Source organism: Bos indicus x Bos taurus, chromosome 25, assembly GCF_003369695.1.
Source record: "Bos indicus x Bos taurus breed Angus x Brahman F1 hybrid chromosome 25, Bos_hybrid_MaternalHap_v2.0, whole genome shotgun sequence".
In the NCBI taxonomy this organism is placed as follows: domain Eukaryota; kingdom Metazoa; phylum Chordata; class Mammalia; order Artiodactyla; family Bovidae; genus Bos; species Bos indicus x Bos taurus.
The window spans coordinates 14,133,867-14,147,955 of NC_040100.1; the positions used below are offsets into that span (position 1 = coordinate 14,133,867).

The 14,089-nt window shown below is 41.9% G+C and overlaps 1 protein-coding gene across 2 annotated transcripts in view; it reads right to left on the reverse strand.

Moving 5' to 3' along the window:
• Positions 1-14,089, reverse strand: part of LOC113883197 (S-adenosyl-L-methionine-dependent tRNA 4-demethylwyosine synthase) — a 146,031-nt gene that overhangs the window by 116,746 nt on the left and 15,196 nt on the right. For both annotated transcript variants that reach the window (XM_027526646.1, XM_027526647.1), the window contains 2 exons: positions 4,013-4,130; positions 382-434 (listed from right to left, as the gene is read on the reverse strand). In XM_027526646.1, coding sequence (XP_027382447.1) covers positions 382-434; positions 4,013-4,130 — 171 coding nt within the window. The remainder of the gene's footprint in view (positions 1-381; positions 435-4,012; positions 4,131-14,089) is intronic.

The window sequence follows — 14,089 nt, forward strand, 5'->3', positions numbered from 1 at the left end:
GTTGAGTTTAAGAAGCCATTAGCAAAAAGCTACACATTATATGATCCTATTCATGTGAAATTCTACAACAGGCAAAACCAAACTACAGTGAGACCAAAGAGAACAACTGTTGCGTGGCTGTCAGGGCAAGGGCTACTGCCCAGAGACAGTCATAAGTAAACCTGTAGGGGTGAGGAAAATAGTCTACAGCTTTAATTCAGGTGTTTGATAAGGATTTTTTACATCCATCAAAACATGCTGAACTCATGTAACTAATTCATTCAAAATCATTACTCTTTATTAAATGTAAATTAACCCTTTAAAATGGTAAAAATGCATTGCATATAATAGCCATATAAAAGTTGCCTAAAACAGAAATAATATTTGAACAAAAACAAATACCTTTGTCCATCTGCAAAGCTTCACCCCAGAGTGGCTCCCAATCAACTGATAACCTGAATGAAAAAACAGGGAACACAAAATTGAAATTATTCAAAGCCTTATATCAAAAAGTGATTTTATATACATGTATATATTCTAAAAGTGATTATAAAACTGTAGCAAAATCATTTTTCTTCATTTAAATAATAACAGACAACAACCCCAAGGCCACTAAGGTTTAATTGACCAGGATGGTACAACAGTTTAAAATACGTATGTATCTAATAACACAGGCTCAAAATACACAAAGAAACAATAAGCCAATCCAAAATCACAGGAAGTGATTTTAAGATCTCTCAGCATCTAACAGATCTCATAGATCAAAACTCAGTGGAGCCCTAAGATCTGAAGCATCAAAGTAAACTTGATCAAGGGCACAGAGAGAGAGACTGCAGTCAACAACTATAGGAAGCACATGCTTTACAAGGACCCAAGGAACATTTATAGAGATAAAAAAAAGAACCATATACTGCAACAAACAGCAAAAGCAAGTAACCATACATTTCTGTACAAAAAACGACTGGGAAACTGTCATCAATAGTCTCCAAAAATAAATAAAGAATCAGATGGGCAAGAGGAGATTAAAAGAAAGAAATATTATCCTCAAAAGTGGGAAAATAAAATTCTAGGAACCTGAAATGAATTCTCAGCACCCTCCACAACCTAGCTTTTAAATTTTTTGAGCCACATGAGACTTGAAAAGCATGGAAAAGCTATGCCAAAGCAATCACATTTCCTTATTTTAACACACTGGTGGAGCAAACAACTAGAACATACTGATTTCAGAAAGCATTTAATAAAGTTTCTCACGAGGCTTCAAGTAATAAACTACAATTACCATGAGTCTCTTGCACAAAAAGACCCTTGACTTGCAGACAAATGAGGCAAATGGAGAAATACAGCCTGGATGATGGCATAAGTGGATCAGTGGCTGGTTAAACACCCATGTTCACAGTGTGATGATTAATGGAACAAATTCAATTTGGATTACAAGTCTCTAGTGGCAATATTATGAGGCTTTGTCTTTTATCCTCTTCCACATTTATGTAAACATCTTGAATATAAATAAAGAACTGCTTATCTACTTGAAGATGGAACCAAGTCCAAATGAATAGCTAATCTCAGATACAGAATATGCATTTTATAGATTCCCGGAGAAAATTCTAGCTTTTTTGGACTCCTACATTATATGTTGCTCACAGCACTATCATAGAAATCACACTCTACTAGTTTTTTACATCTTTCTAGTGAAAAAGTTGGCTTAAAGCTCAACATTCAGAAAACTAAGATCATGGCATCTGGTCCCATTACTTCATGGCAAATAGATGGGGAAACAATGGAAACAATAGCTGAGTTTATTTTTCTGGGCTCCAAAATCACTGCAGATGGTGACTGCAGCCATGAAATTAAAAGATGCTTACTCCTTGGAAGGAAAGTTATGACCAACCCAGACAGCATATTAAAAAGCAGAAACATTACTTTGCCAACAAAGGTCCGTCTAGTCAAGGCTATGGTTTTTCCAGTGGTCTCGTGTGGATGTGAGAGTTGGACTATAAAGAAAGCTGAGCACCGAAGAATTGATGCTTTTGAACTGTGGTGTTGGAGAAGACTCTTGAGAGTCCCTTGGACTGCAAGGAGACCCAACCAGTCCATCCTAAAGGAAATCAGTCCTGGGTGTTCATTAGTAGGACTGATTTTGAAGCTGAAACTCCAATACTTTGGCCACCTGATGCAAAGAGCTGACTCATTTGAAAAGACCCTGATGCTGGGAAAGATTGAGGGCAGGAGGAGAAGGGGACAACAGAGGATGAGATGGTTGGATGGCATCACCGACTCAATGGACACGGGTTTAGGTGAACTCCAGGAGTTGGTGATGGACAGGGAGGCCTGGCGTGCTGCAATTCACAGGGGTCGCAAAGAGTCAGACATGACTGAGCGACTGAACTGAACTCCCAAGATACACAGGGTTCTACAAAAATCTGCATTTAGGTAGGTAAAGACTGTACAGCACAGGATGAAACGACACTACATGAGTCAACACGTAAGATTCTTCCTAATTACTTAAATCTGTAATAGGTAATTGGCTGTTTGAATCAAAAGAATAACAATGTACTACAGGGCTTAAAACATACGTAAAAATAAAATGTACCAAAACGACTGCATAGAGGTTTGCGGGGAGGGAACAGAAGTATTGAAGGTTCCTCTACTTTACATAAAGTGGTGTAACACCATGTGACGATATACTGTGATACCGGATAGTACAAAACCTCAAGAAACCACAAAAACAAAGCTACAGTTAATAAGCCAACAAAGGATATAAAAGAGGATCATTAAAAAAAAAAAAATCTAAAAGAAGATAGTTCAACAAGAGAAAGGAAATCAAAGAATCCACGAGACAAGTAGAAAACAAACAGCAAGATGCCAGATTTAAACCTACTATAAAAATGACTTTCATTTACTCTAATTAAAAGACACAGGGACTTCCCTGGTGGTCAAGGGGTTTAAGGCTTCACTTTCTTAATGCAGGGGGTGTGGGTTGGATCCCTGGTCAGGAAGCTAAGATCCCACATGCCTTGTGACCAACAAAACCAAAACAAAAAACAGAAACAATATTGTAACAAATTCAATGAAGACTTTAAAAATGGTCCACATTAAAAAAAAAAAAAAAACCTTAAAAATTAAAAAAAGAAAAAGCATATATATTTCTATGTATAAAATCTGTATATTCTTGTCTGTCTCCTCTAATAGGTCCAGAGTTCCTTGAAGGAGATAACTTCAAGTATCTTAAGTTCCTCTGTACAACCAGATCTGTTACATAAAAGGATCTCAATAATTATAGAAAGAGGGAGGGAGGCAAGGAAGTCAGTCTACTCATCCCCAATTTACTATTCTTCCTTCTACAAGCAAACCAGGATTATTCATTCATTCAACTGCAGCCTTCTTAATAAGGTAGGACCACAGAAATCCACATATACTTCTACATAAAACATTTCTAATTAACCCAGCCTAACATCATATGGTCTTTTTTTGTATTTAATAATTTTTTTAATAGACAATGATATGTAAAGAAGTCAGTGACTGCATTTTTCATCTGCATACCTGAGCCTCACTGATGGTCAAGTACCAACCCAATAAACCAAGCAAAGAGGAAGCTTGCTGGTCCAAGCAGCCTACACAAAAGTGATCCACAGAAACAAGACTGTGGCTCCTTAAACAGCTACAGTTGCCACGGCCACACACAGCTGAGCCAGCCGTAGCAGGACTTATCTTTTTTCCTCTTGGCAATCCCTATTTTATGTTTCCTTTTTTAAGTGATAAATCAGAACACTTAAGGGCTTCCCCAGCGGCTCAGCGGTAAAGAATCCGCCTGCAGTGCAGGAACTGTGGGTTTGATCCCTGGGGTGGGAAGATCCCCTGGAGGAGGAAATGGCAACCCACTCCAGTATTCTTGCCTGGAGAATCCCATGGACAGAGGAGCCTGGCAGGCCATAGTCCATGGGGTCACAAAGAGTCAGACATGACTGAAGAGACTTAGTATGCATGCACTCAGAACACTTAAGAGTGTACTGTAACAGTTCCTGAGGACTTTCACCTTGTTTAGTAAGGGCTTCTCGGAGAGCAGGAGTGATCATAGCTCTTCTTTCACTGGCTTCACTCTTCACTGTGCTCCTGATCGCACTTGTTTCCCCTTCCAGCTGCTCCTTTTCTCTCTGTATTAAAAAGAAATGAATGAAACCCAGCATTGGTCATGAGCGAGGGAAATAAGAGCATGACAGTCATCCACATGTGGCTTGGATAAAAGCGCTCCTCACAAACCTATTTTCTCCCAAGTGATCACATTTCCAGTCACACAGTGAGCTAAAGAAACACCAGCACCTATTTTTTCCCCTATAAAAGGTGACTACATAGTCAAACACACACATTCGCAAAACATAAATTGATAATCCACTTATCTAGATGTCAAACAGTGTTCACAATCTGAGTACAGACAGCTGCCCAACTTTCACAAGTTATTTCTCTGAATTTCAATTTTCTCACCTGAAAAGGAAGAAAAGTAATATCCATGGAGCAGGACTGTGTTGAAGATTAAATGAAATGAAATGACCTGGCATGATGCCTGATATGTCATAGGACTTCACTAACTTATGGCTACTGCTGGTTGTAACATCTGCAAACTCCCAAAATAAGGCCAAAAATCGCTTTGAGCTGCCCAGACGGCCATCTGCTCACAAGTCAAGTTACTCCACCACCTCCACCTGTAGCCCCAAAGGCTTCTTTTAGAAGATCCCATGGTGGAAATCTGTCTTCGGTGATAGAAATCTGAAGGATAATATAAACCTGGGCTTCCTTTTGCCTCCGACCACTAGAAAATTCACAGCCCAACTCTGATCACCACATAGGACACCGTGCATCGTGCTTGTCCTACAGTCTCTGCCAGCGACATCATATTACAATGACCCTCATTCACTGTTTGATGCTTTCTTCCTCTCTTCTTGTTTTTTTTAAAGAGGCAAGATAGTAGCTACAAGAGAGATTCCTTTTTTTTTCTTATTTTTCATATTTATTTATTGGCTGTTGGGTCTTAGCTGTGGCACGCAGATCTTCATTGCATCACGTGGCATCCTTCTTTGTGCCACATGGACTCCCTCGTTGTGGCCCTGGGGCCCCGTAGCTGCAGCACACAGGCTCAAGCTGCCCTGCAGCATGTGGGATCTTTGTTCCTCAACGAGGGATCCAACCCGCGTTCCCTGCATTGCAAGGCAGATGCTTAACCACTGGCTCACCAGGGAAGTCCTTGATTTCTTCCCCTCTTTTTAAAGCTCATTACACGTGTATACATGTATACAAGTGTATACAGTGTCTCTTTGGAAGATGGTTCAAGTGCTAACCAGTAACTGTGAGACAACATACAAAGACTTGTGTCACACTTTAGAGGAGACACTCATCAGACCTCACTAAGAGCTACAGAAATCCAACATAAATCACCTGCGCAGAAACCCTGCCACCAAGCCCTAAACTACCCTCGGGGTCTGTCCATTCTCCATGTCCAGCCCCCAGTGAATCAGTGAGGACACTCACAGCAATGCCCCCTTTCTACCTAAAAGTTAAAACAGCTCACAGATGACATACTGTCTCAGGTCTATGTCAAACTAATACAGAAAGGAGGAAGATGGTCCATGTTTGAAGCTGGGCAGGAAGGGAATAGGGATTCGCTGTCTCATTCTATCTATTCTAGTGAATGCTCAAAGTTCTCTATACATAAAATGTAAAACAAGATTAAACATTAAAAAAGAGAGAAAGAGAGGGACTTCCCTGGTGGTCCAGTGGTTAAGAATTTGCTTGCCCATTCAGGGACATGGGTTTGATCCCTACTCCAGGAAGATCCCACACGCCACGGGGCAACTAAGCCCATGCCCCACAACTACTGAGCCCACATGCTGCAACTACGGAAGCCCACGTGTCCTAGAGCCTGGGCTCTGCAACAAGAGAAACCTCAACAATGAGATGTCCACGCACTGCAACCAGAGAGTACCCGCCCCGCTCACCACAACTAGAGAAAGCCCTCACACAGCAATGAAGACCCAGAGCAGCCAAAAATAAACAAATAAAATTATTTTTTTAAAGAAAGAGAAAGTACACAAATGAAATTCAGAATTAACCTATCTTCTATTATTTCAGGGACGTTTCCAAAATAGGAAGTCAGTGAAAAAGCACGTTAGAGTAGTCAAATATACTAAATGAGACACCCAAGTCCTACAGTGAGTTTATACACATCCTAAAAGTTAGCATTCCAAATCACTAAATATAATCAAACAGCAAAGTTAATGAAAAGTTTTGCTGCTGTTAATAGAGCTCTCCAAGACATTTTTCCAGATGGAACTAAAAAAATTTATAAACAAACATCAATCATTTGTTCTTATCTATAAGGAAAGTAATCAGTTTTAATGCCAGGCATTTGCTTTAAAAAATGTACAGCTATGATTTTGCTAAAATATTTAAAAATAAAAGAATTCTTTGGCTTTTTTTAAAAGTCTGCTTCAGACCCAAAAGCAAAGATGTGAGCTCGAGAAGGAAGTCTCATGGTAGAGCAAAGTGAACTAACCTTGACCTTGAGAGTATTTAAATGTCTCTGAAGTCATTCCACAGCGAATTACTGTAATTCCCTACTCCATGCCAGAATTGACAGTAGGTGGCAACAGCTGGCCCCCAAAGCCTGTCACCATAAAACATCACCAGCTTATCTGCTTACCCTCAAGGCCACATAAATCCAGAACTGGACCCAGCATGACACTGGCCTCTGACCACCATGCTCAGAGCTCCACAGACAACCCCTATGGCTTTATGAACTATTTCTTCGGTTGTACTGGATCTTTATTGCTCCACATAGGCTCTCTCTAGTTGCGGTGAGTGGGTGCTATTCTTCATTGTGATGCACGGGGGTTGCCTGGATTTCTCACTGAGGTAGCTGCTCTTGTTGCAGAGCTTGGGCCTTGGACCATGCAGGCTTCAGTAGTTCTGCATGCGGGGTTAGTTGCTTCAACCATATGCAGAATCTTCCTGGACCAGGGATTGAACTCATGTCCCCTACAATGGCAGGCAGATTCCTATCCACTGTACCACCAGGGAAGTCCACCCTTCTGGTTTTAAATGTAAACTTCTAACCCCTATATAATGAATACACTCTTTAAAGAATGGCATGGGACACCATCCACGTGCCATCACTGGAGAAATTATCTATTATAAATCATGAGCGCAGCTACTCCAGATTCAATCCTCTGAACACATAGTTCGCATGGAAAGAGATCAGCAGCTGTGATTAAAGGTCTTGAACATTCAGGACAAACATTCATCATTCCTTCCCTCTACAGCAGGTTAGTTCTATCTTCCCTATGCAACAGTAATTTCCTCTCTGAAAAGATAGACAATGGTTCATAACACTCTCCAGGGAAGTGCAGAGCCCCTTTCAAATTCTAATTCTAATCTCCTAGGTGAAAACATTTTTCCCTGTTTGCCCAGAATATAACAACTGACACAAGGCCTGTATATTTTTATTTTTTATAGCCCTTTCATAGGCTGAGCAGAAATAAATGAAGATCCCAGAACTGGTCAATCTAGATGCCTCCCTCTCCTGCAACCCTATTGAACAAGTGACCAAGTTCTAAACTCTTAATTCCCAACCTGTGAGTCCTCTCCATCCAACATGTCACAGCTTCTGCCCAGAGCCACGGTTTCCTCTAAGGAACAACTACAACAGCCGAACTTAAGTCTCCTTGTCTCCAACCTGTCACACCTTCCCAACGTTCAAACCCGTCACACTTGTCTTGAAAGAAAACACACACCCTGGGACATCCCTGGTAGTGAGGTGGTTAAGAATCCACCTGCTAATGCGGAGGATGTGGGTTCGATCCCTGGTCCAGGAACTAAGATCCCACATGCCGCGGGGCAACTAAGCCTGTGTGCCACAACTACTGAGCCCACATGCTGCAGAAGCTCGAGAGCCCTAGAGCCTGTGCTCCACAACAAGAGAATCCATTGCAACGAGAAGCCCGTGCATGCAACTAGAGAAAGCCCATGCTGAGCAACAAAGACCCAGCGCAAACAAAATTAAATAACTTTTTTTTAATTAAAAAAAAAAAAAGCATGCCCTCTCCAAGCTGCTATTTTCTGATATGCAAAATGGAAAGCTGATTATAAGTTCACCTCCTAGGCACTTGGGAAAATGACTATAAATAAGCTAAAAGTTCTTTCTAAACAGCCAGCAATATATGAATCTGACATAATAAAAGGAGCCAAAAAGTAGTACTAATTCTCCTTATTTAAAAAAAGAAAAGATATTATACAATATTACCTAATTCATCTTCACATCTTCATCCCAGAAACCACAGTACCACCCCAATACTGCCTAGGATAAAAACAGGACAAACAGCAATTTGTTAAAGATTTTAAGATAGAAGTTCCATCTAGCTGGTTAAATGCCAAACAGGTATACTGCAGCAAGCAGGCCGTCTTTCTGACTGATTAAATTGTTCAAGTCTGTCTTTGGGTCTCTTCATATTCATTTACTTACTCACTTGGCTGCATCGGGACTTAGTTGCTCCACAAACTTGTGGGGTCTTAGTTCACCAGCCAGGGATCGAATCTACATCTGCTTCGGTGGAAGACAGTCTTAACCAATGGACCATCGGGGAAGTCCCTGTTTGGTTATTGTATTGATCCTTGTTTACCATGCAGTGACTCCCTTCAATACCAATTCATGCAGAAAACACTGGATATGGAATCCCCAGTTCTCCAAAGATCATTTTCCCCTACAATCAGCCTGGAGCCAGGCCGGCACAGCCAACGTTGATACTCAGGAAATGCTGGCTGAATAAATGAATAAATGCCTCAAAACTACCAGATAGCTATTTCCAGCGCTACAAGAGCAGATCTGGATTCTAAACCAGGCAACTTTCAATAGTAAAAACCCTTCCTCGAGTGTAACTACAACTCCACCTTCTGCAATTCCACCCCACTTCTAAGTGTTCCCAATCCTATAATAAAGGATCACCCATACACTACTCACCTGTCATGGGTGAGCTTTTAAATGACACAGGACTCAAAGCTTTTCCTGTACACTAGATTTTAAGGATGCCTTTGGAACATTTCAAAAAGCACTTTGACCAGGTGTGTCAAGAGCTTTAAAATGGCTTTCCTCTGGCCGCATAATTCTATTTTGGATAACCTGACTTAGGAAAATAACCCCAGAACTCATCATTAAGTCCTCCTGGCTGTATTCAGCCCATACAGCTGAATCAGGCTGTTTTAAAGACAGGGTCTTGGGGTTGAAGAGATGTCACCTCACATTTGAGGGTGAATTTAACACATAAAGCCTTCAAACTAATTATGAAAGGAGAACCGGCTTCACGCGATTACACCGCAGTACTAAGAGACCTTATAATCGAAACTGGACGCACTGAGCTCTTTTTGTAAATTGAAACGTTTCTCTGGTGAGTAATTACCAAGCATCCGCCATTGATTTCCAAACTAATGATACTGGTATCACTGTTTGTCTGCTTAACCAGAACACACCGTGGGGAGCATTTGAGCAACATTTATTTACTGCAGCAAAAAAACAAGTAGCAATCTGCTTTAGATTTACCAGCACAACATGAGAGAAACAGAAAAGAAACAACCTCAGCATTGTCAGGCTCTTCCTGACCTTGTTCTTTAGTCAAACTCCTCAGCCTGCCTCCTGGAAACTACTTCTCTCCTTTGTCGTTGTTCAGTCACTAAGTCGTGTCTCTTCCCGACCCCACGGACTGCAGCATGCCAGGCTCCTCTGTCCTTCACCATCTCCTGGAGTTTGCTCAAATCCAAGTCCATTGAGTCAGTGATGCCATCCAACCATCTCATCCTCTACCACCCCCTTATCTTTTTGCCTTCAATCTTTCCCAGAATCAGGGTCTTTTCCAAGAAGCTGGCTCTTCACATCAGGGGGCCAAAGTACGGAAGCTGAAGCTTCAGCAACAATCCTTCCAATGCATGTTCAGGGTTGATTTCCTTCAGGATTGACTAGTTTGATCTCTTGCAGTCCAAGGGACTCTTAAGAGTCTTCTCCAGTACCACAATTCAAAAGCATCCATTCTTTGGTGCTCAGCCTTCTATATGGTCCAGCTCACATCCATACATGACTACTGGAAAAACCACAGCTTTGACTATACAGACCTTTGTCGATAAAGTGATGTCTCTGCTTTTTAATACACTGCCTAGGTTTGTCATTGCTTCTCCTCCGGAGAGACGGCAAAGGGGAGTGAAACAAAGAGACAGAGACTGGGCTTGGCCCCACCACTAACTAGGCAGCCATCTAATTATAGACAAATTGATTTACTTCTCTAAGCTTGTGTCTTACCCTGTAAAATGGTAAAGTGGAGATGACAAGGGTATAGATATCAGGGTCAGAGTGAAGACTGAATGAGATCATCCAACGTGTACTATGATTTCTCCTATCCTGCTGAACCTACCCTGGAGCTCTCTCCCCACACCTCCAAACCACCCATCCTATTCAATCAAATCACACTGCTTTCCACTGCCTTGAGCACAAAGCCCACAGACCTATGGCAGAGCATGAAAGGGCCTCCAGGACCCTGCCCCTGCCCTCCCTGTCTATTTCAGCCCCCTGTAATTCCCACCCAACTCCACTCTCAACATACCAAACGCTTATAGGACCCCCAGACTTGCCAGGTTCCCCCAACACCCACTCGCTCCACATGTACCACGCTTCAAATTCTGGCTCTCTTGTTCTTGGTTACCACTCCCACCGTTCAAATTCTCCTTGGCTTTACATCCTGCTGCAGAGGGAGGGAGACAGAAAACCATCGTGGTATTCTAGTCAGACTAAACGTATCCCACTGGAAGATACCTTCGTAGACAATGAAAGTTATTAGTTATCAAGGACATACTATGTGCAGACAGTAAAATAAAGGCTTTTGATGGATTAACTTATTGAATCTTCATAAGAACTTTATACAGCAGTTAATGTTATTACCTCCCACTGAAGCACAGGGAGTGAAACAACGTGCCCGGACAGAAAGCTGAGATTGTGTGACTCCGTGAAAACTAGTGACAATTATTCAAAAAGAGGTCTTCCGGTAGGAGTGTTGTGGTCCAATTCTACAGCTGATGCTCTTCAGGACTAGAGCGTCCTGGTTCCTCTACAGTAACAACTAAGGCAATTTAGTGTGAGGCAGAACGATGACTGGGCAGAAAGCAGCTTGGGAATATGTATGGATGAACCCACAAAGAAAATCCTCCAAAAATATAAAAAAGAAGAGCCAAGCGGAAAGAAACCCATCACTGAATTTAGTACACTGTGCCCAATAGACAGTGAACACACAGGACACAAATGGGAACTCTGCTGCGACCACATAATAATGAAAATCAAACACTGGTGGCTGATTTTCATGCTGTACTTAAGTTGGAAATATATATATATATGTATTTTCCCCCCTAAATCTGATGACTTTATGAGATTTCTAGGAGAAACCTGAAATATCTTAAGCCAGCTGCTTGAAGTTCATAAAGTCCAGAATCATTTCATTTCAAAAAATAATTTACATGGATGTCCAAATTTTTCCTTAGTGCTTTTTCTCCAGCGCCCTCTAATGGACATAAGATGAAAAGGCAAAGAAAAAATACACCCACAAACTATTCCAAAGCCTTACAGTGCATGCGAAATCTGCTAAAAGTAGATCTATGTGTTCTCCACACACGCACCACACACACATACACCACACACACACACAAACACACACGCATACAGTGTTAACTACGTGAAATGGTCAATGTGTTAACTTGACCATGGAAAGCATTTCACAATGTATACATATATTAAATCACATTATACACCCAAAAAGAATCACATTATACAACCTAAATATAAAATTTTGTCAATCATATCTCAATGAAGTTGGAAAAAAATTATCCCACAAATCTTCACCTACTACAAATAAAGCTATAAATGTGCTCAGTCGCTCAATCGTATACAACTCTTTGCGACCTCATGGACTGTAGTCCCCCAGGCTCCTCTGTCCATGGAATTTTCTAGGCAAGAATACTGGAGTGATGGGTTGCCACTTCCTACTCTAGGGGATCTTCCTGACCCAGGGATTGGATCTGTATCTCTTGCGTCTCTTGCATTGGCAGGCAGATTCTTTACCACTAGCGCCACCTGGGAAGCCCTGAAGCTATAAATTCTGCTCTTAACTTGGTAGATCCAGAAATCTACCTAAATCAGGCATCTCACACACTGAAATTTATCCAACTTTAAGACAATTTCACTGTGAAAATTACTCAGATTTTTATTAAAAGTCATAAAATTATACATTTGCTTTGACTCTGTAACTCTGGGAATATGTAAACCAAGAAAATATCAATACTTCGTTCTAAGTAAAAAAGGTCTCAGTTCAGTTCAGTTCAGTCACTCAGTCGTGTCCAACTCTTTGTGACCCCATGAATCGCAGCACACCAGGCCGCCCTGTCCATCACCAACTCCTGGAGTTCACCCAAACTCATGTGCATCAAGTTGGTGACGCCATCCAGCCATCTCATCCTCTGTCGTCCCCTTCTCCTCCTGCCCCCAATCCCTCCCAGCATCACAGTCTTTTCCAATGAGTCAACTCTTCGCATGAGGTGGCCAAAGTATTGGAGTTTCAGCCTCAGCATCAGTCCTTCCAATGAACACCCATGACTGATCTCCCTTAGGATGGACTGGTTGGATCTCCTTGCAGTCCAAGGGACTTGCAAGAGTCTTCTCCAACACCACAGTTCAAAAGCATCAATTCTTCGGCACTCAGCTTTCTTCACAGTCCAATTCTCACATCCATACATGACCACTGGAAAAACCATAGTCTTGACTAGACGGACCTTTGTTGGCAAAGTAATATCTCTGCTTTTGAATATGCTATCTAGGTTGGTCATAACTTGTCTTCCAAGGAGTAAGCGTCTTTTAATTTCATGGCTGCAGTCACCATCTGCAGTGATTTTGGAGCCCAAAAAAATAAAGTCTGACACTGTTTCCCCATCTATTTCCCATGAAGTGATGAGACCAAATGCCATGATCTTAATTTTTTGAATGTTGAGCTTTAAGCCAACTTTTTCACTCTCCTCTTTCACTTTCATCAAGAGGCTTTTGAGTTCCTCTTCACTTTCTGCCATAAGGGTCTCAGTTCAGTTCAGTCGCTCAGTAGTGTCCAACTCTTTGAGACCCCATGAATTGCAGCACGCCAGGCCTCCCTGTCCATCACCAACTCCCAGAGTTCATTCAAACTCACATCCATCAAGTCAGTGATGCCATCCAGCCATCTCATCCTGTCATCCCCTTCTCCTCCTGCCCCCAATCCCTCCCAGCATCACAGTCTTTTCCAATGAGTCAACTCTTCGCGTGAGGTGGCCAAAGTATTAGAGTTTCAGCCTCAGCATCAGTCCTTCCAAAGAACACCCAGGACTGATCTCTTTTAGAATGGACTGGTTGGATCTCCTTGCAGTCCAAGGGACTCTCAAGAGTCTTCTCCAACTGCTACTGCTGCTAAGTCACTTCAGTCGTGTCCAACTCTGTGTGACCCCATAGACGGCAGCCCACCAGGCTCCCCCGTCCCTGGGATTCTCCAGGCAAGAACACTGGAGTGGGTTGCCATTTCCTTCTCCAATGCATGAAAGTGAAAAGTGAAAGTGAAGTCACTCAGTCGTGTCCAACTCTTAGTGACCCCATGGACTGCAGCCTTCCAGGCTCCTCCGTCTATGGGATTTTCCAGGCAAGAGTACTGGAGTGGGATGCCATTGCCTTCTCTGTCTTCTCCAACACCACAGTTCAAAAGCATCAATTCTTCGGCGCTCAGCTTTCTTCACAGTCCAATTCTCACATCCATACATGACCACTGGAAAAACCACAGCCTTGACTAGATGGACCTTTGTTGGCAAAGTAATGTCTCTGTTTTTTAATATGCTAAGGGTCTCAGACCAGTGCTAATTACAATGGCAGAAAAGCTAAAACAGACTCAATGACCAACTCCAACAGAATGTCTAAGCAAATTTAAAATGTCTAAGCATATTTACTTCCCATTTCAATCTGTCAGGCTTTCGGAGATTATAATGCATTTGCACACACAGGTTCTCACCTCACTCAGTGCTGTGA